The sequence below is a fragment of the Aotus nancymaae genome, unplaced genomic scaffold (genome assembly GCF_030222135.1).
Source record: "Aotus nancymaae isolate 86718 unplaced genomic scaffold, 86718_ANA_hifiasm-v0.15.2.pri h1tg000040l, whole genome shotgun sequence".
NCBI classification, from domain to species: domain Eukaryota; kingdom Metazoa; phylum Chordata; class Mammalia; order Primates; family Aotidae; genus Aotus; species Aotus nancymaae.
Genome location: NW_026988454.1, coordinates 121,001,070 through 121,026,098, shown reverse-complemented (window position 1 = coordinate 121,026,098; position 25,029 = coordinate 121,001,070). Strand labels below are relative to the sequence as shown.

At 50.2% G+C, this 25,029-nt stretch overlaps 2 protein-coding genes across 6 annotated transcripts; one reads left to right on the top strand and one right to left on the bottom strand.

The window, feature by feature from the left end:
• Nucleotides 1-7,259: 7,259 nt before the first annotated feature.
• UNC5CL (unc-5 family C-terminal like) lies at nucleotides 7,260-19,313 on the bottom strand. Its single transcript, XM_012448570.3, has 9 exons — nucleotides 19,271-19,313; nucleotides 14,728-15,172; nucleotides 13,919-14,219; nucleotides 12,922-13,184; nucleotides 12,088-12,189; nucleotides 11,747-11,814; nucleotides 10,754-10,854; nucleotides 10,489-10,602; nucleotides 7,260-8,957 (listed from the first exon to the last, which is right to left on the bottom strand). Exons 2-9 carry the CDS (start codon nucleotides 15,110-15,112, stop codon nucleotides 8,735-8,737), a joined length of 1,557 nt encoding a protein of 518 aa, XP_012303993.2. The 5' UTR covers nucleotides 15,113-15,172; nucleotides 19,271-19,313; the 3' UTR covers nucleotides 7,260-8,734.
• Nucleotides 19,314-20,425: 1,112 nt separating this feature from the next.
• TSPO2 (translocator protein 2) lies at nucleotides 20,426-24,808 on the top strand. 5 transcript variants are annotated; one of them, XM_012448571.3, is made up of 5 exons: nucleotides 20,426-20,625; nucleotides 21,760-21,915; nucleotides 23,444-23,636; nucleotides 24,024-24,165; nucleotides 24,406-24,808. In XM_012448571.3, the coding sequence occupies exons 3-5, from the start codon at nucleotides 23,464-23,466 to the stop codon at nucleotides 24,601-24,603; spliced, it is 513 nt and encodes a 170-aa protein (XP_012303994.1). In that variant the 5' UTR covers nucleotides 20,426-20,625; nucleotides 21,760-21,915; nucleotides 23,444-23,463; the 3' UTR covers nucleotides 24,604-24,808. The 5 variants fall into 5 exon arrangements, with proteins under 5 accessions (XP_012303994.1, XP_064216509.1, XP_012303995.1 ...); XM_064360439.1 differs by having other exon boundaries at nucleotides 23,131-23,636; XM_012448572.3 differs by lacking the exon at nucleotides 21,760-21,915.
• Nucleotides 24,809-25,029: the final 221 nt, after the last annotated feature.

Here is a 25,029-nt window from a genome sequence, read left to right as displayed (position 1 = left end):
ACTCTTCGAGTGGCATCATAGTCCAGGCTTTAGAATGGGGAGGCTTGAATGAGCCCAGATCCTTCACATGGGAAAATCACTAACCATCTCAGCCCTCAGCTCTCTGTGAGACAGAATCCAGGGTGATAATGGATGTGGCACAGCCTAGTGAGCTGCAAGGGGCTATCATAGGTGAGGGCTTATTTTTGGTCTAAGGGGATCTGCACATCCCATCACCAAAGCTGCCCTTTGGGAAGGTAACAGATGACCCTGTCCAAGGTCTGGACTGAGGATGAACAAGTTTCCAAAGGTGAGCTGCAAGGAGCTTGGCAGGAGTGTGTGTGTGTACCTGTATGCATGTCTGTGTCTGTGTGTGCACATTTGTGTGCACGTGTATGTATGTGGGCAAATGCACATGAGCAGCATCAGCCAGCTGCGCAGGCAGTCATTTATTCACGTGGATGACTTGATTTTTGTTTGAGTTAACAAGTACTTCTTAAACAGTTTCACAAAGGCCTGCAGTAAATTGGATGCTATATAGGAACCCTATAAATTTTACAACCCAGCATTCTTCAAATATTGGAAAAATATAAAAGGTAAGTAAGAAGTAAGGGGAAAGAAGAGCAAACACTAGAGAAGGGGGACCCATGGGAAAGTGGGTTAGAGGAGAAGGAGGAGGGTTGGTTGTCCTTCTGGTTTCCAAGCACCAGTGGGTCCATTCACCAATGAATACAAACCAACCCATTGTGCAAATTACTAAACTACATCATCTGTCTTAGTCTGAGCTAATATTCACTGCAACAGCTCATGTTGCTGAGTCCTTATTAAGATCCAGGCACTATACTATGTGTTTTATATATTCTATCTCATTTAACCCTGACCACCCTGAGGACTGGCACTATTATTGTGGCTCTGTTGTTCGCCTATTTTATAGGTGCAGAAATGAAAACACACAGATGTTAAGCAACTCACTCAAGGTCACACAGCTAGTAAATTGCAGACTCGGGCCTGTCTGCTTCCTAACCTAACCACCATGGGTGACACTTCTTGGCCATAGGCCTGAGTCTCCTGTTTGTGAAATGGAACCACTCTATCTAGTTCTGCTTGCCCTATGGGTTGTTGCAAGAATCCACTAAAAAGTGATTGCCAAGGTGCACTGTGAACTTACAAAGCCTAATGGAAAAGAACCAAACAGCAGTGCACCAAGTTTTGCTAAGATGGCTCTACCTTAGGATCATCTAGAGAATAAAACAGTAGCAACCAGGATTAAAGTAAGCCTCCACTGTTTGGAAACAACTCTACAGGAAGGCTGTTGTTGATGTGCCTGGCAGAGAACGGTTCCAAGCCTAAGAGCTCACAGTTGTTTTTACCCCAACCACCTTATCAGAATATGTAGGAATCAATATGGTAGTGGCATGCTCTGAGGACTCTCAAGAAGTCATATGGTGAGCTTCACATGCAGAAAAACTAAAAGCCCCTGGCAATAATCAATGCCAACTTGCCAGCCATTGAATGGGTCACTGTGGAAGTGGATCCTCCAGCCCCAGTCAAACCTTCAGATGACTGCTGCTTCACGGAGTCCCTGAACCAAGAACTGCTCCTGACTCCTTCAGCCACAGACACAGTGAGAGATTACAAATGACTACTGTTTTAAGCCACTAAGTTGGAGGGGTTGGTAATTTGTAATACAGCAATAGATAATTCATACAGCACCTATGATACCTTATGGCTTAAATACAACCTTATTGAGTATTAATCAAAATTCTTATTTTCAATGCCAAGCAAGAGAAACCAATTCTGTACATGTAAGCCAGAGGGGAATTTTCAGGGAGGGTTCAGGGCTCACCAAATCCAAGAAAAGACTGGAGACTTGAGTTCAGGATCCCCTGGCAACATAACTCCAGCCCCAGTTCAGGGAGAGGAACAGCTAGGTGTGGAGAGGTAGCCACACCTCCATAGCTCTGAAGAGCCACTAATCATTCCACACATGTTGATTTAGTGCTTTCAGACTGCCATAATGGAATACCATAGATGGGGTGGCTCAAACAACAAACATTTGTTCCTTATAGTTCTAGAGGATGGGAAGTCCAAGATCAAGGTTCTGACAGACACAGTGTCTGGTGAGGGCCCCTTCCTGGTTCCCAGACCACGATCTTCTCATTGTATGCTCAGTGGTAAAAAGTAGAGGGAAAGGAAGCAAGCTCTCCTGGGTCTCTTCTTATAAGGGCACTAATGCCATTCATGAAGGCTCCACCTTCATGATCTAATTAATTCCCAAAGGCCTCACTTCCTAATACCATCTTATTGAGGGTCAGGATTTTAACATATGAATTTTGGGGGCGCACAAACATTCAATCTGTAGCACATCCTCAGTCTACTGTCTGAGGATTTGGTGTCTGGAGTGACAGAGACATGATCATGTTCCAGCCCCCTGGCTGCAGCAAGGGCAAGAGAAAGCATCTGCCCCTTGGCATTATTTCCCTCTAAGACAAATCTCACTAGGAAAAGATGATTCTTCAAAGCAAGTCATGGTTCTTTTAGAGAAGGGGATGGGATGCTCTGTAGCCAACATCAATCAACATCCAGCCCAGTGGTGATTACATGGTGTTACAAAGAAGAAGACCTTGAATAACACTGAACCAGGCCATATGTAGGCTGTGAGCTTTATAGTCTATAATCCTCACAGTAATCTTTCAAGGAGGATGATATCATCCCCATCATCCAGACAAGGAGGCAGAACCTCAGACACATTAAGTAACTTGCCAGAATCCACATGGAAAGTGATGACGCTGGCTTCTAAGTTCAAGTCTGTGGGATTCCACATTCCTTACTTGTCCCGCATAACCAGGCTTCTAAGAAGGGCCTCAAGGGAATGGAATCACATTCTTGCTTTGATGAAGTCAAATAAATTAAAAAGAGTTTATTAAGGGAAAGAGATAGAGACTGAATTAAAGGATTCACCTGATCTTCTCCCAAGGAAGAATGTGCCTGAGTCATATCTGACTGGCTTGACCCAGAAAGAAGAGGGTAGTCACAGGCAGAAAGGAAGGATGACACAGGCACACAGAGACGGGCAGTCTCCAGAACTCGAAACTTCCCAAGGACTTACACCCTGCGTACTGAACATGGTCCACTTCTGCCACCTAGCCACAGATGGTCTCCTCAGCCAAAGCACAAGAAGCTCAACTGTGGTGAAACCCTGTGGGTGGGTATGCAGCGAGCACAAGCCTCAGGTAAAGGCTTTCCTGGTAGGTTTCCAAGATGACCAATGCCACTGGGTCCCCTTCTGTCACACACCTTCTTTATATTTATCTGAGATTCCCAGGGACAGGATGGCCAGCTCCTTTCTTAGATTAGGGGAGTGGGCCCTTCCCCACCCCCATCCCATCTACACTTTCTACCCCACTAAAGAACTTTTCTATAATCCCATCTTCACTCCATTAGGCATTTTCCAAACATTATTCTTCATTTTCTAATTGTGTCTTTTCTAGGTTGTTTGGAAATGAAATCTAGTTTCATCTGAAGGTTGAGAGCTAATATGAAACATATTCCTGTCCTTGGGCTAATATCTTTATGGCATCATGACACTAACCAGCTAGGATTGACATTAGCTTTTTGTTGGCCAGAAGCCATAACATCTCCGCCAACAAGAAACTAGCATAGGCTGGATTAAAGTCAGCATGGGAAAGATTACCTGAAGATAAGAAAATAAATGAAGGGCCACCATGTTTCTAAGCACATGGTAAATAGTCAAATATGTGCAGAGAAGATGAATAAACATATCTGTGTAAGGCTTTCAAAAGGATGAGGATGACAGGTCTCACAAAAAAACATTTCCAGGCTTTTTGTATTTTACAGACCAATATTTTTGTGTTTTATTTTTTAATTTGGGGAAGGGAAAATCAACATAGGATTAGTATCTTTTTTCACTTTACCAAGTAGAGACATTTTAATAATGCTATCCTCTCTTTACCATCCTTTCATAAGTTAATATGCCTGTTAACACAAGCAAAGTAAGAAGTACATGATCACACAATAAAGAACTGTCTTTCCAGAGGAAAAAAATCATTGGCACACTGGATATAGGTCTTTGTTTTACACAATATAGTCCCTCTCTGGCTAGTTTAAGCACAAACAATATATTATGAAGCCCAGATAGATGGTCCATAATTCACTGGAAAGGCTGTAGGGATATACTCCAAGCTGAGTTCTGTATTAACTCCCCGAACTATGCCAGGCAACTTGCCATCGAAGGAGCTGCTGCAACAGCCGCTGACCACTCTAGCTCCTCAAAATGAACACCAGCCTCGTGCCCCATTCAACTCCCTATATTATTCAATTACAAATCAAAGTCCTGCATGAGGTCGGCTGATTGGCTGAGCCTAAGCTTGTCTAGATCCCCATCTGCCAAGGAGTCCAGGGAACGCAGTTTTAGTTTTCAGCCTCTGCAGTACACGGAGGCACGTGGGACTGGAGAAGGCATTGAGTGAACCGATTCGCCACTGTTGGCGAGCTTTTTGTCAGATCATAGCATTTATAAAACATATCAAGGTCTAAGCCTGGGTTACAGAATCACATTTGGGGGTACGGGCATGAGACCCATCCTAAGGAATGTGTGCAGTCATGCTTTATTGAGAAGCTTCTGAAGGTCGGTGGTCTTACACAGGCACCTTATTAAGGTTCTGACAGATACAGCGTCTGGTGAGGACCCTCTTCCTGGTTCTCAGACCACCATCGTCTCATTGTATGCTCGTGGTAAAAAGCAGAGAGAAAGGAAGCAAGCTCTCCTGTGTCTCTTCTTCTAAGGGCGCTAATGCCATTCACAAGGGCTCCACTTTCATGACCTAATTACCTCCCAAAGGCCCCACTTCCTAATACCATCTTACTGAGGGTTAGGATTTTAACATATGAATTTTGGAGGCACACAAACGTTCAATCCATAGCACTCTGTCAGAACCTTGATATGACACCTACTGAGTGCACGGCTGTTCTTGAGAAGGGAATTTGCTACCCGAGGCTATAGAGTACCCACACCCTGACTGTAGTAGACATCTGTCATATTTGTGGCTTCTCATCAACTTTTGTGTAGCTTTTCCATATTTGGGGATATTCTCACGTAATAAGTCCCATCTCCCTGATATTGAAGTCAGAGTTCGAGCCAGAGTTCAGAGCTTCCAGCTGTCTTTGCAGCTACGCTTCAGGCATGTGGTCTGAGCTCTGACAACCCGATGCCTCCACTAGAGAGCTGATTCAGAGGTGAGTAGCATAAAGAGCAGGCAGTGCATGGAGCTTCTGTTTTTGCTGGCATGGAAGGCAGCAGAGGCCTTTAGCTTTCAGAAATGACGGTGAGGTCTGGTTGGTGACTCAGAAGTGGCATCAGTGGTGGTGGCAGGAGTGGCTAAAATAAAGTACCTGGTGTCTACTGCTCAGTAGCAGCAGCCGTAGTAATACAAGATTTCCCCTCCATTTTTCAGTCCAAAGCACAGTTTAGGGCATTGTTCCTGGAAACTTTACCCAAATCTATTTCTCAGCCTCCAAATGATTGCTTGTCCTAAGTTTCCTTTAATAAACTCTATCTGCCTCAACTAGCCAGAGTGAATCCTGTTGTCAGCAACCCACAACCCACTTGAGGTGCTAGGTAAGCCAGGAACACTGACCCTGAATCCACTGCTTCTACACCAGGCTGCAGTGTGAGCCATTTCTGCAACAGAGCGTATCAGCCTGAACCTCATCTCCCATTGCCTTCTTGAGCCAGGTACAAAGAAGGATGGGAGGAAAGTGTCCTTCCTTCTGACTCCCAGCATCCCAGGAGCTCCTACGGAATAAGAATGCTCTTCTTCATTGGATTTTTATCACCAACAATTTATGCAGGGCTTAGCACAAATTGTTTGTGAATTTAGTAGCACTAATTTTTTGTGTATTTAGTAGAGACGGGTTTCACTATAGCAGCCAGGCTGGTCTTGAACTCCTGACCTCATGATCCACCTGCCTTGGCCTCCCAAAGTGCTAGGATTACAGGCATGAGCCACCACGCCTGGCCCTCTATTTACAATTTTTGATGTGACTACTAGAAAATGTAAAATTATGCATGTGGCTTTCCTTGAATTTCTGTTAGCACAGATCTGAACATTAGCATAAATACTGCTCAGTGATCAAAGGGGATGCCAAGGACACATATTTCCTTTGAGCACCAGAGGCTCCAACCCCACAAACCTAGGCCCAACCTTACCCTTTCATTTCCCCAGCCCCACTCCCAGACTCCAAATCCAGCAGGAGGAAGTGTAGACGTGGGCCTCTGCAACATGTGAAAGAGCAGAAGTCACAAACTTGGGGTTTGTAGGCAGATGATTTAGGCCACCCTTTATCAGGGAAAGGGCTGGAAGTAAGGCCACAAGCAGTGATCAGTCGTTCTATTTATAGGCAATACAAAAATAAAAATAAAAAATCCTCAAGTGAACGTTCCTTGGGTGACCAGTGTGCCACGTCTGCCCAAGTCTACGAAACCAATGGCCCTGGGACAGCCTCTAATACGATAGCTTCATTCCAAGGAAGAGATTAAAGCCCCCAAAGAAGAGCTGTTCTGGTTAGTCTGAGTCAGGGCTAAGTGTGAAGTCTCCTGATGCCACTGGGGCACACCATGTCTCAGCATTAGGTGCCAATACACAACCTGCCAACTGGGTTTGATGTGAGAAAGGAAGGTCTGCTTTATAGGAATCACTTGACCTGCATCTACCCCCAGGATTGCCAAGCCGCCCTTTGTCAGCACTGGAAACCCATTTTGAGAAATTGGAGTTGGGGCCAGAAAGCACTCTATCCCCATCACAGGAATCCTGTGGCTTCTATTTGCAATTCCAGAAAACATGAAACCCTTAAAATGATTTTTTCCAGGGTAGGAAGGAACACAATGATGCCTTTGGCTAAACAGTGCTGGGCTACTGCACAGTTCAGTCCTGAGCTAAGTGGAGGGGGAAAAAGCTAGGGCATCAGTCTGGCATGACTGGCAGCCCCCAGTGGGGTAAGCAGGACCGATGAGAAGGGTAGGAGAGGACGGGTGGGGCTAGGGGAACGGGGAAGGGATGGAAGGGCCTGGATCTGCAGGCTTGCATCTAACAGAAAAGGAAGTGACTTACCATGCGGGGCTCAGAAAATTTTCATACTGGAAGCACAGCTTATAAAAGGCTTCTCTCAAACCCATCCCCGTAGGTACAATTTTACCAAATCATTCCTACTCACATCTAAATTTGCCAATCTGAGCAAAATACAGTGAATAACAAAGAAAGGCAATTTTCATATTTTATTATTCATCATTGATAAAAAGCTTTAATATTTTTTAATTAAATACAGAAGAAAATTGTGTTGCCAGAGAGATTGTTTGCCTGTCTTTGAACAAATTAACAACACCTGTTTGCAAACAAAAGAATTTCCAGAATGGTGTCAACCCCTTTATTCTCTGTTCAGGACCCAACCCATTCATGTCTTTTGTATACAGTGTCTAACACACAGTAGGTGCTGAATAAGTATCTGCTGACTGAATGGGGTGCTCTTTCATCCCTATCCTTTATTTCCTGACCCTAAACTGGATCTTAATCCACGGGGAAAATATCCCCACCCATCCATTCCTAGAGTAGCCCTCTCTTTCAACAGTCTTTGATACATAACATTGGTTTAGAGACACTTGCCTGAAGGGAAAAGACTGGGGGTTTCAGACAGAGAAAGAAACACACAAAGACAGGGCACAGAGACTAAGCAGAGACAAAAAGATCTTAGACAAGGGAGAGAGAATAACAGAAACACAGGTGCAGAGAGGGAACAACTGTGGGAGACAAGGACAGAAAAACCAAGCCAGAGAGACTTAAAACGCACACAGCTGGAGATAAAGAGATAAAAGGGTTGGGCCAGAATGATCATCTTGAAGTGTCTACTCAGCTTTCATGTTTTCTGATAGAGATAATGCCAGCGAGAGGAGAAGACAAGGCCCGGGTGGGAGGATAAAGAGAGAAAGGAAGCTAGTAGAGGCAGAGACAGACAGCCAGGCGTGCCTGGCCGGGAAGCCTCGTCCTACCCAGCCCTCACCCACAGGGCTGGGCGCCCATGCCCACTCTGGGCTCCTACCCTAAGTCCAGCCATCCTCTTCCCCCACCCGCACTTAAAGATCTCCAAACCATTTTGCAAGTCAAATCCTCTCTCCCCAACATCCTCCGTTAAGCATCCTCACTGCTCCACCCCACACTCAGCTCTTCCACTTTTGACTCCTAAAGCCACACCCAAATCCCCTAAACACAGGGCAGGGCTGTTTTAAGAGTTTGCACTTGGCTCCTGTGAGCACAATCTTGACTCCTGCAACAGAACTGTGTGATTGTCAGGGCTCCAGACCCTACCTCCTATATTCCAGTTTTCATGACACCAGCCCAGTGCTGGGTCTTCCTAAGTGCTCAGTACTTGGGGCCTGAGGGGCCCTGAAGTGCACGCGGAGACACTGGCCGTCCCCTAGTCAGTTTCGGCGGGCGGGCCACGCTGAGGCCATCTCCTGGGCTCCCGCGCCCTCTGCCGGCCAGGAGGGGACCCGCACGCGGGACAGTCCGTAGCTCGAAGGGCGGTCCTGCTGCTGGAAGGCGGGCGCGGACGTCCCGGGCACCGTTCGAGGGTTCAGGGAAGGCTGGTGGGCACGACCAGGAACAGCTGCTGTGTTCTTCTTAGGTATGGGGGACAACCCCTCTCGCCCCCACACCTCCCTCAGCCCTGCCCGTGGCGGCGCTCAGAGCTTCTCGTCCAGCTCCAGGCCCTGGTTATCCCGGGCGCCCCCGCGCTCGGGGCCTGGGCTGCCTCCGTGTGTCCCGCTCAGGTAGTTCTGGATGGCAGAGGCGCAGTCCAGCCGCTCCATAACAGTCATGAGGTAGTGCAGCTCCTGCAGGCTGCCGTTCTGCTCCTCAAACAACTCCAGGATGGCGGCTGCGGGGCTGCGCTGGCAGGACAGGAACCTGGGCCGAGGCAGGGGAGGAGGAGAAGGAGAAAGGAGCAGGGAGGGGCTCCTCCCCTCCTCCAGGCTCCCTGGGCTGCGCAGCGGCGAGCTCCGTCCCTCCCCCACCCTGTAGCTTTGGTCCTGGTCCTGCTCTTGCCTGCCTTCCAGGGAAAGCCCCAGAACTTTGAAACTTGAGATTGTCCTGGCTTGGAGGCTAACCTCTGAGCCCTACTCCTCTCTAGGCCTCAGTTTCCTCTATGAAGCTGAGGGCTTAGACAGAGGACCTTTAAGTTTGCTCTGATGTTCTGTAATTGCCTCTGATGTTCTGTAATTAATTGCCTTCTCTACCTCCCCCACCCCAAATACACCCCTAGCCTCCCCCTAGCCTCCTAACTCCCTTCTTCCTCTCTCCTAGGCCACAACATCCTGCCCACTACTAAGGAAATACTTGCCCTAAACCATGGCTTTTTATCACGACCCTCCAGTGCACAAAAACCTTCCAGAGTCTCCATGCTCCATGAGCCTTTCCGGCTCATTCACCACCTGGCCTGGCGCTGTCTTTCTGCTTTCTCTTCCTTCTCCCATCTTGAACCTCCTTAGCTCAGGCCTCTCTCTTTCCCACCTTGCACACACTACACCCACAACCACCTCTGCTGCTCCCCAAAACAGAATGGCTGATCTCCTCTTCCCCATCACTTCCTCCCGGAAGCCCTTTCTAGTTCTCCGCTCCCAGATGGAAGAGACCATTCTGCACCCCTCAGTTCAGACTTCTGGTCATAACCCCACAGTTCATTATTATTCTTGCTTCTGCTGTTTTCTGTCTCTCTTCAGTGTTATACAATAACAGATTCTTATAAGAAGGCACAAGGGACACTTGCCTTTATTTTTCAAGCTCTCTGAACCCCTTACTAGTGTGTGTGCTCCTAGGAGCTGGGACCACGCCTCATTCATCTTGTATCTCAGTGCTTAGCAGTTTCCAGGGCATAGTAGGTATTTGATAAATGCTTAAATAAATGAATGATTTAAAAATCCCCTGTTTTCAGGGTCCAGCTAGCCCCATCACCTGGATAAAGTCTTCCCTGACCATTGCACTCACAGTCTAGTTTCTGGAGCTTAGCTCAGAAATATTCTGCTGCTTTCTTTGTGATGTCCTTGACAGGGATCATGACTGCACTGTCACCCTCGTTGCTAACATTTATTGAATTAACATGTGTCAGGCACGCAGCTACATGCTTTACACACGTTATCCTATAATCTGCTTTTCTACTCCTCAGGGCACAGCATGGCAAGCACTCAACACATACCCAATGACTTTCATGTTAAGGGATTAATTGTTAAATGTGAATTGAGCACCCACTATACACCAGACATCGTTCTAGGTACTGATGATACAGTGATTAATAGAGCTGCCCTTTTATGAGAAATAGGGTGGAGAGTAGCCATTCTCTGACTTTTAAGTCACTCCCTTGCCTGGGGTCCAGTCTCCAGAGTGTCCTGAGGACCCCAGCCCCAGCCCAGCCTCCTCTCCCATCCACAGACCCTCTTCCTACCGGATCTTCATGCCGCAAAGCCCCAGGTGGGAGGCCAGTCTGCGCCAGTCATTTCCTGTGATGCTGTTTGGCTCCAGCAACATCTGCAACTGCTCAAAGAGCTCTGGGGGCAGCCTGAGGCAAGAAAATGGGTATTCTTGGAAGAAAGGGACAAACAGACCCGGTATGGTTCTCCCATACATACCCCAAATGCTGTAGTCACCCTGTGGGTGCCGGGGTAGGAGCCCAGCATCCCCCAGGCAGCAGTCCAAGCTACCCGTCTCACCTATTGCATGGGGGCGGCTGGGAGACGGGCGGTGGCGCTGCCCAGGACTCCTCCTCTGACGCCTGGAATCTGAGGATTTCCATGTACTTGGTCTCCAAGCCCTGAGTCAACATGGGGCAGAGAACACACTTAGGGGTCACAAGGCACCCCTGAGGAAGAAGCTAGAGTCCTACCTCCGTTCCTCATGTCTCTCCTTCAGTCTGTCACTCAGAGCCACCTTACCAGAAGATACAATCCTGCTCCACCCAGCACCCTCTACCCTCTGTCTCCCCGACTTCAGAACCCCACCTTCAGTCTTATGTTTGCCCACTGAGCTCTTTGGAAACTGGGGCGTGACGACCAAACAGGGTGCATCCTAAGCCATCAGGGAAGTCCGGGGTGAGTCATGGGGCAGTGGGAGGTCATCCAACCATAGAGACACTGATCTCAGGCATGTGTCCCTCCCTCCATTCCAACTTTCCCTTCCTCTTCTCCAAGTGACAACAGGGTATCTGCCTGCTCTCCACTAAGATGCCACTATGGTTCCCCAAAGACTCTCAACTCTGACTTCTTCGCATCTTCCCTTGGTGCAACAGGAGGAGAGGAGAGGGAACTAACTCCCATCCCACCTACACAAGACCCTCTTCCTGGTCACTTCCCACAATAAAGATACAAAACATCATCTCTCAAATGTAGACAATCAGCCTAGAGAGAAACCATATCAACTTGATGCCCCAGTTCTCTGAGTTGGGAGAAGGGGTTAAACTAGGGTTTGGTTCTTTTTAACTTCCTGCTGGATTCATTCACCAATAGACAAGGAGAGTCAGCAATGGAGGGTAACCTGGAACCGGATGATCTGAGACCCTCAAAGAGCTGATATGGGGGCTCTGCGGAAAATGCCATTCTTACCTATGTGACTGGGAACATAGTTACTGGGCACCAGACCCTGTGCCCACTTTGCCCGGGATTCCCCCCCAGGCCCTGCCCTTCCTTTGCCCCTCAGCTCCAACTCACATCCTGGAAGGTGTGCATGGTGACAATGATCTCATTGGTTAGGGCTGAGCAGTCCTCATTCTCATTGGCTATAAAGAGAAGGTGAGAGTGTGGCCAGTGAGTGAGGAAAAGGCCTGGGGTAAGAGCAGGAGGGGGTAAGGGACTCTATAGTAAGACGGGAAATCTGAAGAAGCTGGGGTTGAACACTTCATTTTTCTGTCTGCGAAGATCTGTGTGGCTCCTGGCCTTTAAGGGAAGGTCTGTGTGCATGGCTGCATGAGGGTCTGCAGAGCTCCAGGGTTACAGGGAAGGAAGGAGAGAAGAAGAGAGGGGAGGAGGTGCACACAGGGCTCCTGGGCTACCTGTTTTTCTCCGGAAGCAGAAGGAGCGGAAGGGGCATTTTCCATGCCAGATGTGGAGATGGGGAACCAGCTGGCAACTGCTGTCATCCACATTCTCCCAACCTGGGGATTAGGCAGAGAGCAGAGGGCCTCAGAGTGGGGCCTTCCACAAGTATTGATGGGGTTGTAGGAAGGCATGAAGACAGAACAAAGGCAGGAGGGTCTCAAGGGGATAGGAATCCCCAGAGCCTGGGCAGGGACCCCAAGAGTGCCCCTGCACTGTAAAAGCCCTCCATTCCTCCCTGCTACTGTGGGGTATAACCCCTCTCCTCCCCACCTCCCACCTGGTATCACCCTGTCCTAGAGGCGAGTGGCAAGGGCTCAGTAGACAGCAGAGTAGTCAAAGCCTTAGGGGCTCCATGAGGCTACTGCTGGCCCAGAGGTCACAAAAAGAGACTTGAAGCCTGGCGCAGTTGTTCACACCTGTAATCCCAACACTCTGGGAGGTCGAGACAGGCAGATTACTTGAGGTCAGGAGTTCGAGACCAGCCTGAACAACATGGTGAAGCCCCGTCTCCACTGAAAATTAAAAAAAAATAGCCAGGCATGGCAGTGGGCACCTGTAATCGCAGCTACCCAGGAGACTGGGTCAGGAGAATAACTTGAACCCAGGAGGCAGAGGTTGCCATGAGCTGAGATCATGCCACTGCACTCCAGCCTGGACAACAGAGCAAAACTCCATCTCAGGGGGGAAAAAAGAGATTTGGGGTCCCTAGATGTCCAGGGGAAGCCCAGAACCCTTCATTCTTGTGGGGCTCCTGATCATCCTGTCCCACGGGCCACTGCCTCCCTCACCCTCTGAGATGTAAGTGAGCTTCAGGCACTGGTCGCCTCTGGCCCCAGTGAAGTCGAAGAGCTGGCAGGGCCCACGCAGGCGCCCACCATGGGGCTGCTCGTTGGTCAGGGCCCACTGCAGGGCACAGGGCGTGTTGTTGAGGAAGTAGACACGCAGCTGCAGGTGAGACTGTCCTGGTGCCAGCGGTGAGCAGAATATAGCCAGCTGCAGCCACTTGCGGGCTTCGCGCCCCACAGGTGCCTCCAGCACACAGGTGTAGAGGCTGCAGAGGGAGCTGGTGTCAGACACTGGTGTGCAGAGAAGGCTAAGACACCAGCACACCTGCCACCAGGCTTCTGCAACCCAAGGGGCCTCTATGGGCTCTTCAAGGAGATTCAGAGAGCACTTGAGGAGAGCACATAGGGAGGAACTGGTGGGTGAGGGATGAAAAGTGAGCACATCATGGTGACTGGTGACTGAATGGGGAGGACAGCTGGCAGGGGAGACAGGGAAAGTGGGCCCAGGGTCACCATGCTTGGGAGGGCACCTGCACATGGCCCTACTCCTATCAATGGGTAGCAAGGAGGCTGGGAGGCAGAGGACCTAAGACTCTAGAAAGACAAAGAGATGAAGGACAAAGATGGAATGGAGTTTTAGAGAATTGGTGCTAAGTTTGGGGACAGACCTAAAAGAGGCACAGAATAGACAGAGATGATTTGAGAGAGAGAGAGGTGGGGAAGGGCAGGTCCCCTCTAGATGGAGAAATGGTGCTGAGTCAGACACTTCCAGACAGACAGAGAAACAGCAGTGGGATTTGCAGTCCTGGGTATGATTGGTATGAGAAAAACTGCTACAGACATGAGGACAGAGGACCCAGAAAGGGACACCAGGGCATAAAGGATTTGCAGACCATCTTCTATACAGAGAGATGAAGATAAGGCAGACAGAGAAAGTGGGCAGGAAAGACAGTCCCCAGAGAGATGGGTGTGAGAAGACAGCCCAATGGCATGTGCCTACCTGAAGTGGGAGAGGTGGATGCGACACTCATCCCGGGAGGCATGGGTCCCCGGCCTCCCCAGCGGCCTCCATACCTTAGCATCGAGCAGGGCAGTGTTGCTGCTGTAGGTGCGAGCCTGGCTGGGCTGCTGGGCACAGTGTTTGAACGTGAGGATACAAGGCTTCAGGAAGGAGGCCCCATGGGGGCCACACGCCACCACAGGGCTTACCAGCCCCTGGACTCGGGACAGCGATGGGGCGTCTGACAGGTCCCACACCAGGATCAAAGACACCCGCTCCTGGCGGCCCACAGCCACAGCACCTGGGGAGGAGAGCGAGAGCTGAGATGGGCCTGGCAGGCAGGCACACCCCTGCCCCTGAAAGAGGCCAGGCCAGAGAGAAAGGAGATGAGGCAGAAGCTCAGGAGAGACATCCCCAGTAGGACACACAGGGGGGTGGTATGAACAAGAGTAAGATGACTGTAGAGCTGACTTTAGTGTAAGCAAGTCACTTCCCTTCCCTCCCAGGCTGCTGCTAGCCCATAGTGTGCCTTCTGTGAATTTGCAAATGGTGCTCTTCCCTCCCTTTACTGGAGAATCAACACAGCATACTGATTCATTAGAACTAGGCACTTTACTTCCACCTGCCAGGAAGTTGTCCTAAAAGATATGTAATATGTCCATCCCTGAAGTCAATAAAGCTGTACTCAAAATACAAACAATTATCAGAAGTAAAAGGTGTCTATGAACACTGCTCCCTCAGATGTGGCAACCTAATGCACAGTCTGAATCTAACAACTGTATGCGGAGAAGAGAGCCGGGAGCAGTTACCTGGCGGGATAAGCAAGGAGATGCCTGTATCCTGGAGCATCAGGCAACCACCGCGGTGATCCACCTCTCGAGCCGAAAATACCAACAGTTTGTGCATCAGCTGGCGGACCACGGTCTGGCCTTGAGTGGGTGTGTGCAGCTCCTGGTAGAAGGCAGCCATCTCTGTCAGTGTGGCTGGCAGGTGCTGCCTTGAGACCTCATTTTCTAGTGGGGGGGTAGGCTGGGGCACTGGTTCCTCTTGACCATTTGGCGTCCAGCAGGCCTGCAGCAGCCTTCTAGGACAGTGCCATCGAAGGCACTGGGCCAAAAGAAGGACACTTGCCACTGGGACCCCCACCAGTAGTAGGAACTGGGAGGGTTGGAATGAACTCTCCTGGGGGCACATTCGCCTGGTCACTCAATGCTGCCGGCTCTCCTTCACCACGTGCCAGCCAAAGCCAAAGTCCTGGAGGGGAAGAAGGGGTCAGCATCAGGGTAAGCCCTTCTGAGTTGTGGAGATGAAAGCTTGGCTTCCACATAACTGCAAGTTGTCTTCATTCCAGTGCACCCTGCACACTCCTTTAACCCCTCTCTCTTATTTGAGACCTATTCTGGCTCCCGATGACCTAATACATCAAGATAAACTGCTCTGAAGTAGAGTGAGCTTGGGTTTACAGTTAGAGAACACGAGTTCAAATGCCACCTTGGTCACTGTGGCTGGGTAAGCTTATCATATTGATGTAGGGCAGGAGAGACCCGAAGTTGGGGCTTAGCCTGGGAGGGTTTGTGGCTTCACCTAGGAAAGAAATCAAGGGAGAGCCAGTGGTATTAGACAGCAACTTTCATTGAAGTGGCAGTGTACAGCAGCAGCAGAGGTATGCTCCTTGCAGAGCAGGGCTAACCCTAGGCAGTGTGCCCAGATTGGCAGCTCGGGAGCATTTCTGTCATCATATTTATGTCCACTTTTAATTACATGCAATAAGGGCTGGGTTATTCAGAAATTTCTAGAAAAGGGGTGGTAACTTCGGGTCACTGCCATGGAAAGGGGCAGTAACTTCCAGGCATTGACATGGCAGTGGTAAACTGTCATGGCACTGGTGGGCATGTCTTATGGAGAGGTGCTTTGGTGCCTCTTCCCTGTTTCAGCCAGTTTTCCATCTGGTCAGGAATCAAGTCCCACCTCCTACTTCAATATGGCTTAATGTACCTCAGTTTCCTCATCTGTCCAAATATCTACCTTGATCTACAAGTGCTGATACAGAAAAATCTATAAGCAGAAAAAGCAAGTTGCAGAGAGATAAAATATTCTGAGCTCATTAATGTGAAAAACAAAACTGCATATAAATAGATACATATTTTTGGATGCATATATATAAATGTAAAGGTATAGAGAAAGGTCTGAAGCAGTTGTATATAATAAAAATGTAGTGTGAACTACACATGTAATTTTAAATTTCCTGATGGCCACATTAGAAAGAAGAAACAGGATAAATTAATACATTTTATTTAACCCAATATATTCAAAATGTTATCATTTCAACAGGCAATCAATATAAAATTATGAGATATTTTTACTTTCTTCTTTCATACCCAGTCTTTGAAATCCATGTGTAATTTATATGAACAGAACAGCTCACTTGGGACTGGCTTGTATTTCAGGTGCCCAGTAGCCACATGTACTAGTGAGCCCAGTCTTAGACTGTGAAGCTCTGGAAGGACACACCCCCCAGACTATTCCCAAGGGTCACAGCACACTGAGAAGGTAGAAGGGGTGAACCAACGCTTTGTATTTTCTTAAATCCTTTTCTCTGAATTTTGAATCTTTCACATCAAGCATGTATTTTGTATTAACTTTGTAATTCTTTTCTAAAGCTGTTAAAAATGGGAAAAAAGTGCCTCTTGGGTAATGGTGAGGATGGCGTAAGGTCATGCGAAAAGTATTTGTAGATGATAAAGCACAGTCCAAGTGTTTCTTTATGTCCCTCCTTCTGCCAGAAAGGCCTGAAGGTAGCTCACAGGGATAGGCAACATACAAGAGTAACAAAAGCTAAAAGTGGAAGCAAAAAAAAAAAAAAGAAAAAAGAAAGAAGAAAAAACAAAGGTGAGGGCCTACAGTGAAGCTGGAATGAGGCAGGGCAAAAGTACACACTCACCTCCTGCTCACCTGGCTACCCAGCCAGGCCACAGGCCGAGAAGTCCCAGAAGCTCTTTCTGAGGCTCTCCAGAACCCACCTCCGTCTCCTCCTACTTCCCCTCTTCCAGCCCCTGCAATTTCCATCACCCCTGCCCTGTAGCCAGCCCAGGCTCCCCACACCTGCTCAATTCTAGCCTCTGGCTTTCGCTCATGCTGTTTTCTGTTTCTCCACTCACCTGCTCTCCCCACTTGCTTCCTCTCCCTACATGGACTCTCCCGTTCAATAGCGCCTCCCGCTGGCGCACCAGCCTCTGACAGTCCCCAGCTCGCTGAAACCTCCACAGCCATCCCACCGCACTGAGTCACTCTTGATTATGTGCTGTCATGTGTGATTTTCCCACTCAAATGAACGTTTTCTAAGCACCGGCTGTGTATCGGACACTGTGGGAAGTTCAGTCCTGCCAAAGATGACGTCTTATTCGGCTCTCAAGGAGCTTCCGCAGGAATGGAATTCACTGGCTTGGTAGCTAAGTTCTGTGAGGCACAGCGTCCTCCTTCAGAGCCCCGGGAGGCCCCTCCGGTTCACTCGCTAGAGGCTGCACTGGGACAGCTTCCCATGTCCAGTCCTCCCCGTGCCCTTCACTCGCACTGCCCACCTGGAACTGAGGTTTGGCCCACCTTCTTCCTTCCATCCTCAGGACCCATGAAAACTAAAGCCCCTTCCTAGTGCCTCCCAGACCGGGGCAGAAGCTCCACTGTATCCTCAGGATTGAAGACTGGGGCAGGACCTGCTTCCCCCATGGCCCCACTGAAAATGTGAAGAGGAAGTGGAAGTTTGGCATTGTTCTCTTTGCCTAAAGAGCCAGTCCTGCAGACAATGCACCAGCCTTCTTCAGCCAGGCCTCTTGGAGGGCACACACGTGAATCAGGTGAATCGGCAGTGCCCCAAAGCTGACGGGAAGGGGTTTGGAGCAGCAAGCTACCCTTGATGTCCCATCACTCCTTTTGGCTCTTCCACATTCGCAATCATTATAATTTCAACTGTAATAACAATAGCTAACATTTGCAGAGCTTTACTCAGTGCCCCTGTGTTAAAGCACTCTCCACGGCCTGTCCCATCTCATCCTCGCAGCAGCCTTAGGAGCGAGGTGTTATTTTTATCTCCATCTCACAGAAAAGGAATCCGAGCTTTCTCCCCACAGTAAGGATGGATAGGGAATTGCTAAACAACTGAAGACAGGCAGGAAGGAGGAGCGAGGATGAGCAAGGACTTCCAGAGACACCCCCTTTTCTCTGTCCACCCCTTCGTTTTCCTCAAGTATCTTCCTTTCCTTCTCTAGAAGAAATGAAGTTGGAAGAGAAAGAAGCAAAAATGAAGTAAAAACAAATAGAAGGAACGGAAGGTGCATCCTGAGTTCCATGGTTATGCCCACCCCACCCCACCCCACCCCCCCCACCCCCGCCCACCAAGGCACCAGTGGCAGGGGATAGAATAGCTAAAGGGAAGAAAAGAGGCTCCCCACCTCGCTTACACAGCAACAACCTCCCTGGGGCCACCAAAGAGCAGAGTCCAGATCCCCAGTGAGGTGCAGCTCACTGGGTGGTGCAGCAGAGCCCCTGGCTCAGCCTCCTACCCTGGAGCAGTTGGCATGCACAGCTCCCAAAGCCCCACCAGGCCTCTCATAGGGAGGCCATTCCTTTACCTGGCCTGAAGCAGGTTAAATCCTCCTGGGCCAGCCCCGGGTGTCCCAGGCTGACAGCTTTTTCAGGCTGTCCTGGCCCTCGCTCCATCCTCCCTCTGGCTCCAGAAGGGGGAAAGGAACTCGGAATGGCAAATGGCTCCATTCTTGCTGAGTGGTATCTACGGCACTGCAGCCATTCAAGTGTGACCTGGAGCTTCCCAACCCCATGCCTGGACTCCTCATTACCCACTTCCCCAGTTTGTCTTGCCCCAGACCCCAGATCATCCTGGGTAGCAGGTCCCCAAAATGAGAGTCCTTTAGACTGTTGCCATCACCCATCCCTAGGCAGTTGCAACCTGCAGCACAAAGATCCAAACTCCGGCTGACAAGTTCTGCTCATATCCTTTAAGAAAACCCCCAACCGTTCCTCCATCTCACTGGTTCTCCCTGTGCCTCCCCAACTCCTGAGAGATGTCCAGCTACTGCATAACAAGTACTGGGATGTATGGTCCAAACACAACCCATGAATAGCCTTTGTTAATATAATAGACATTTCCTCAGGACATAGAATCATCCCAGTGGTCCTCATACCCATTGGCCAAGTCCTGTTTTCCTCCCCTCCTCCAGCAGAGAGTCCCTACACTCCAGCAGGCAGGCTGAGCTGGCCTGGCTCCTCCCTGGAGCTCCAGGTAACCCCATCGCAATGCCCATCCCCTCTCCAGCTGCCCCAAGGGAGTGCTCACCTTACCGTCTAGGTACTTTTAGAGGCTCTGGCTGGTCCAGTTCCTCCTCTAGAAAGAGGTCAGCCAGACCCAGTCAGCAGGCCAGGAGACAGGTGGAGATGGGCGGGGAATCCAGGCAGGAGTGGCCTGGCATTTCCTGGCAGAGTCCTGCCTCCCAGCCACCCTAAAGAGGGGTGAGGGAGAGTGTCCTTGTCTATTGGCAAAGTCCAGCCCAGGTAAGGGAGTAGCTGGAGGATCCCAGAAATCAGTGAACTTGCCAGTCTAGGTCTGGAAGGAAGGAGGGAGAGAGGGAGACAACCTAGGTGTAGGTGCTGCACATTGAAACCCCTCCCTACAGTGCCCTCTGCTGGTGAGTGGCTGTCCCTAGCCAGAGGCTATTACTAAATTTTTTTTTTCTTTTTTTTTAAGAGACGGGGTCTGAGACGGGGTCTCACTATGTTGCCCAGGCTGGAGTGCAGTGGCTATTCACAGGCGTGATCCCACTACTGATCAGCACGGAAGTTTTGACATGCTCCGTTTCCGACCTGGGCCAGCTCACCCCTCCTTAGGCAACCTGGTGGTCCCCCACTCCCGGGAGGTCACCATACTGATGCCGAACTTAGTGCAGACACCCGATCGGCATAGCGCACTACAGCCCAGAACTCCTGGGCTCAAGCGATCCTCCCACCTCAGCCTCCCGAGTAGCTGGGACTACAGGCATGCCACCGTGCCCGGCGAGGCTATTACTAAAATAGCAGATAGGAGGAGGAGGGAATCTTAATCTGAGTCTCTGAAACTATAACATGCACAAGAGTCACCTGGGAGATCTTGCTAAAATGCAGGCTCTGATTGTGTAGCTCTGGTGTGGGGCCTGAGATTGTGTAGCTCTGGTTTGGGGTCTGAGATTCTGCAGCTTGAAGAAGCTCCCAGGTGATGCCAATGCAACCAGTCCGGGGAGCTTAGAGAGTATCTAGTTCCAACTGCTCCCTGCACAGAGAAGACTTAGTGGAGGCACTGAGAGGGTTAATGACTCCCCAGTTGCTGGTGGACTTGAGATGTACCCATATCTGTTCCTCACACAATGTGCTTTCTACTTCCCCCACCCAGAGTTGGCAGGAGACACTGCCGCTTGCGAGACAGCTGAACTTTGGGGCCGTTTGCCATTCGGAGTTCTTAGAAACTCTGCCTAGGAGAGACGGTATCACAAGAGTAAAAACTCCTTGTGGAGAGGGACATTTCCCATGTTTTCTGCTATCCCCTCAGCTCCTGGTACAGCCTGATAGATAGAAAGTGTTCAATAAAGATGTCTTGAATGAATGAGTGAAGCAGTTGAGAGGGAAGAAGATGCATTTTGGATCCAAGCAGCCAACTCTGAACTCAGGTGAGCCATATGTTGGCTGTGTAATATTGGGCAAGCTACTTAACCCCTCTTAGCCTCAATTCCCTTGTCTGTCAAACGTGGATAAGAATATCTACCTTGTGTGAGATAATAATTGTCATTATTGAGCTAATACATGTAAAATGCCCACCACAGAATGGGTGGTCAATAGGTGGTAACCGTTGTCACCATGGTCTGGCCTCCTGTAGTTGAGGAGGCTTGGTGAATACCCCCAGGCCCCTAGTTATCATCTCCCATAGAAAATAAGTAACTTCCTCTGCCTTGTCTCAGTTAATAATTCTCTAGCCTCTTGTCTCTGAGTGCAATCCCTCCCCTCTGCTTCCTTCCCTGGTGGAGGTGAGAGGGTGGGATAAACCTCCCAGGGGAGCCCACTTCCCCAAAGTGCAGAGATGTAACAAAGGAATTGGTAGAGAGCAGGCAACCTGGGAAGCAGACCTCATGCCTAAAGACAAGCCAGGAAGGGGTGCTCGGAACCTTGATAGGGAACAAAGGGAGTCAGGTAGGACTGTTTGTCTTTGTTGAATAAAGCTCTGAGTCACACAGGAGACTGGACCTTGCCAACAGACAGGGACAGTCTCCCCTACCCCTCTTTAGGGCAGCTGGGAGGCAGGACTTTCTGCCAGGGAAGGCCAGGTCACTCCCGCCTGACTCCCCACCCACCTCCACTTGTCAGCTGCCTCCTCCTCTGTGTCCTAAAGTCCTAGGGGTTTGTGAAACATCTGTCAAGCTAGGGTTCTAAGCCAGGAAGGGTCATGCCAACCAGGAGGCTATAAGCAGGGGCTGTGTTCGTGGATCATGAACTCACTTCCAAAGCTGGTGCTTGCCCCCCTTGGGGACAATCCCAGTTATAGGGAGGATCTGGAGAAATTTGAGGACTCCTACCACTCACTCCCATGGCCACAGAGCTGGTTCATGGGATGCAGAGACCACAGGCATCAATAGTATTATAACTTGGGACTGAGCTGTCACAGGAGGTCCAGGTGTCCAAGTGTCAAACCCTCACCACAAACCCTCAAACATTTCATCAAGCGGTAGCCTCCAGAGGCCAGACATCAAGGAGGGTCTGGCAGGCCAGGGGGCCCCTCCTGAGAGGAACTCTTTGGGGCCATGATACAGCAACTTGGACTTCCCAGCCAGTGTCACCACCCTTGTCATCTGAGAAAGGCAGACGAGCTGGGAGAACCACTCCACCCTTCTACCAGCCCCACCCTCCTCTGCCGTCCACACATCATAGGTCATCAGGCACCCTGCCTGGGAGGTGTGCTGCCTGAGGTAAGGGGAGCACAGGCCTGGGAACAGGGAGGCACTGGGAGTGATGAGTGTCAGGAGAAAGGAGGATGGGGGTGGCAAGGGGCAGGGAGGGGGCCTCCACCACTGGACAGAAATGTAGAGAAACAGGAAGGCAGAAGATGAGCAAATGGACAGTGAGGAGCAGGGAAAGACAAGTGAAAAGATGCACAGGCAGGCATGCTGCTCAGCTCTGTCCCAGAACCTCCAGGACCAGTGTCCCTGACCCTTGACAGAAAAGGATGGATCAGGGCCAGGCACAGTGGCTCATGCCTGTAATCCCAACACTTTGGGAGGCCAAGGCGGGGGGATGACCTGAGGTCAGGAGTTCACCAGCCTAACCAACATGGAGAAACTTCATCTCTACTAAAAATACAAAATTAGCCGGGCATGGTGATGCACACCTGTAACCCCAGCCACTAGGGAGGCTGAGGCAGGAGAATCATTTGAACTTGGGAGACAGAGGTTGCAGTGAGCTGATGAGCTGAGATCTCACCATTGCACTCCAGCCTAGACAACAAGAGCAAAGCTCTGTATCAAAAGAAAAAAAAAAAGGACGGATTAGGTAGTCAGTCCAGAACACTGAAAATAGATTGTTTTCTACTCTTCACATCTGGTCGATCATGGCGGGAGGGTGAAATCATGAGCAAATGAGAACGATATTGGGGAGGCCTTGGTTGGAGGAGGGTCTGTACATTGTCCCATGTGCCAATGACATGCAAAGCAACATGCCAGTCATCATGGCAGCTTTTTAATCAAAGACCAGGCAGTTGTTTCCTTGAAAAGTCAGGCCACAAGAAACCTGGACACTTGTGCTTACCTGCTGACCCTCTGGAAATGGAAAGATGGAGCAGGAAGCTCATCCCCCACAGCTCCAGGGGTAGAAGAGAGCTAGGGCTTCAGAGAAAGGAATCCACAGTGTCAACAGGCTGAGTCTGAATTTGGGCAGGAGGTCAGCCTGGGTGGGCCCCATGAGTATACCAGTCTGATATTGTGAGATAAGCCTGGGGCAGATGGGCTGCCCCATTCGTGACTAGAAAACAGCCCCAGGAGTCTCTGGCTCCTGCTTTCAGATCCTGGTCTTTCCAGGTTAGTTGCTGTCAGCTTAGGTAGAACATTTCTTGGTGAGGGCCAGCTACACCTCAAGAGCTGCCCACTGTGGGAAGCAGAAAATCTACTCACTTGGAACCTGATCTCCAGGAGTCAGATGCACAAGGAGGAAGGATTTTCACTCAGAAGCAGTTATCAGTGCTGGGCCAAGTGTCTACCAAGTGCCAGAAGAGTGCTATGGAGAAAAAAAGTCCACGGAAGCCAGAAGATGGGCAAGTCGGGGCCTGGGGATGGAGAGCACTCAGAGCCACAGGACTGGAGCTGGCCAGGGAGAGAGGAAGGACCTCTGTGATTAGACTTCCTCTGAGGAGCTCAAGCCAGGAAATGAGTCAGGTTAGGAGGCAGAGACAGACAAGGAACCACAGGGGAAGGCTTATCACTGGCATGTTCTCTGCCTTCCCAGATTTTGCCTCCTCAAGGTGAATGCGGCTTCAAGGGACCAGCTTTGTGCTCCTGCCCCACCTGGGGCCCATCCTGGTCTGGCTGTTCACTCGTAATCACATGTCTGGTTGGTGTGAGGGCCCGAGGATGCTGTCCTGGTGCCCGCTCCACAAAGTCCTACTGCTTGTACAGACAATCATCTACTCTATTGTAGGGTGAGTCCTTGTTTCTCACCCATGGCCCTGGTACCCACTAGGGTGGGAGCAAGTCCCCTATATGCAAATTACTGCCATATACTGGCCTTCAAAGGCAGGCACTTTGTCTTGCCTCTTATGGTGGGCCCCCTAGAAAGTAAGAAACCCTCTGAGACCGCCTGGGGTTCCAGTTAGCTTTTCTTCCACCCTAAGTCTCCCCACCCGCTTCCCCACCTCTCTGTGCCCAGCTTCTCCTACCAACTCCCTCCCTGGCCCTCAAATGATGCCTAGACCCATTTGCCCCCATTTCAGCCCATAAGGATACCCAAGAGTTCTTGTGCCAGAGAGCCTCCTCCATTTGCCTTGGAACCCCCTCTGCTGAGTGTTTTTGCTGCCATCTCTCCACAGCTACGCCTCCTACTTGGTGTGGAAGGACCTGAGAGGGGGCTCGGGGTGGCCCCTGGCCCTGCCTCTCGGCCTCTATGCTGTTCAGCTCACCATCAGCTGGACTGTCCTGGTTCTCTTTTTCATAGTCCACAACCCTGGTCTGGTAAGGCAACGGTGCTCAGTAGTAGAAGTAATGTGGGAGAGGGTGAAACCAACAGAGCCCAGAAGCAGATAATTCAGCAGAGCAATTGAGTGCAGGCAGGTAACAGGTGGGCAGACTTCTCTGCACTCCCATGGTGTGCACAGAGCCCCAGGGACTTAGCTTGATGCTGGGCTGGGTACTGCAGAAAGGTGGAGGAGCCGGTTCTCGGGCAGCCAACTGACCCCCAGCTCCTGTGCCCAGGCCCTGCTGCACCTGCTGCTGCTGTATGGACTGGTGGTGAGCACGGCACTCATCTGGCATCCCATCAACAAGCTGGCTGCTCTGCTACTGCTGCCCTACCTAGCCTGGCTCACCGTGACTGCAGCCCTCACCTACCACCTGTGGAGGGACAGCCTTTGTCCAGTGCACCAGCCTCCGCCCACAGAGAAGAGCGACTGAGGACCTAGGGCAAGGGAGAGGAGGGATGGCCAGGGTGGGGAGGAAGAGTCTGTAAGCAGGGCTGTGGAGCTAGGGCTCACCCCAATGGGACCACCCTCCTGGGTCCCCTGGTGCCGTTTTTCCTTAGAAATCAGAAAAATGGAAAAGGGGGAGGAAACTGATTTTATACCTAAATAATAAAATCCTATTAGTAACTCTGAGGGTATGATGTGAAGTGTGTATTTGAATGTATAATATGATGCCTAGGGCAGCAGAGTGGGAATAGAAGCTTCTGTACCTGTGTGTGAGTGTGTGCTTGGGAATAAATGTGTGAAGGCCTATGCAAGGGGTGGGCACACCAGCTTGCCTCCACTCACATGCCGTCCCCACGTGGCAAAAAGATTTAGCACTCAGATGTTTAATTTTCCGAAAAACAAAAGCCTTTTA

Coding starts and splice junctions, on each gene's coding strand:
- TSPO2 (XM_012448572.3), top strand. CDS start 23,464: ATGCGGCTTCAAGGGACCAGCTTTGTGCTCCTGCCCCACCTGGGGCCC. Junction 23,637..24,023: donor ATCATCTACTCTATTGTAGG/GTGAGTCCTTGT, acceptor ATCTCTCCACAG/CTACGCCTCCTACTTGGTGT. Junction 24,166..24,405: donor TAGTCCACAACCCTGGTCTG/GTAAGGCAACGG, acceptor TCCTGTGCCCAG/GCCCTGCTGCACCTGCTGCT.
- UNC5CL (XM_012448570.3), bottom strand. CDS start 15,112: ATGTGCCCCCAGGAGAGTTCATTCCAACCCTCCCAGTTCCTACTACTG. Junction 10,603..10,753: donor CAGCCGCCCCCATGCAATAG/GTGAGACGGGTA, acceptor TTCTTGCCTCAG/GCTGCCCCCAGAGCTCTTTG. Junction 8,958..10,488: donor CTTTGCGGCATGAAGATCCG/GTAGGAAGAGGG, acceptor GCCTCGGCCCAG/GTTCCTGTCCTGCCAGCGCA.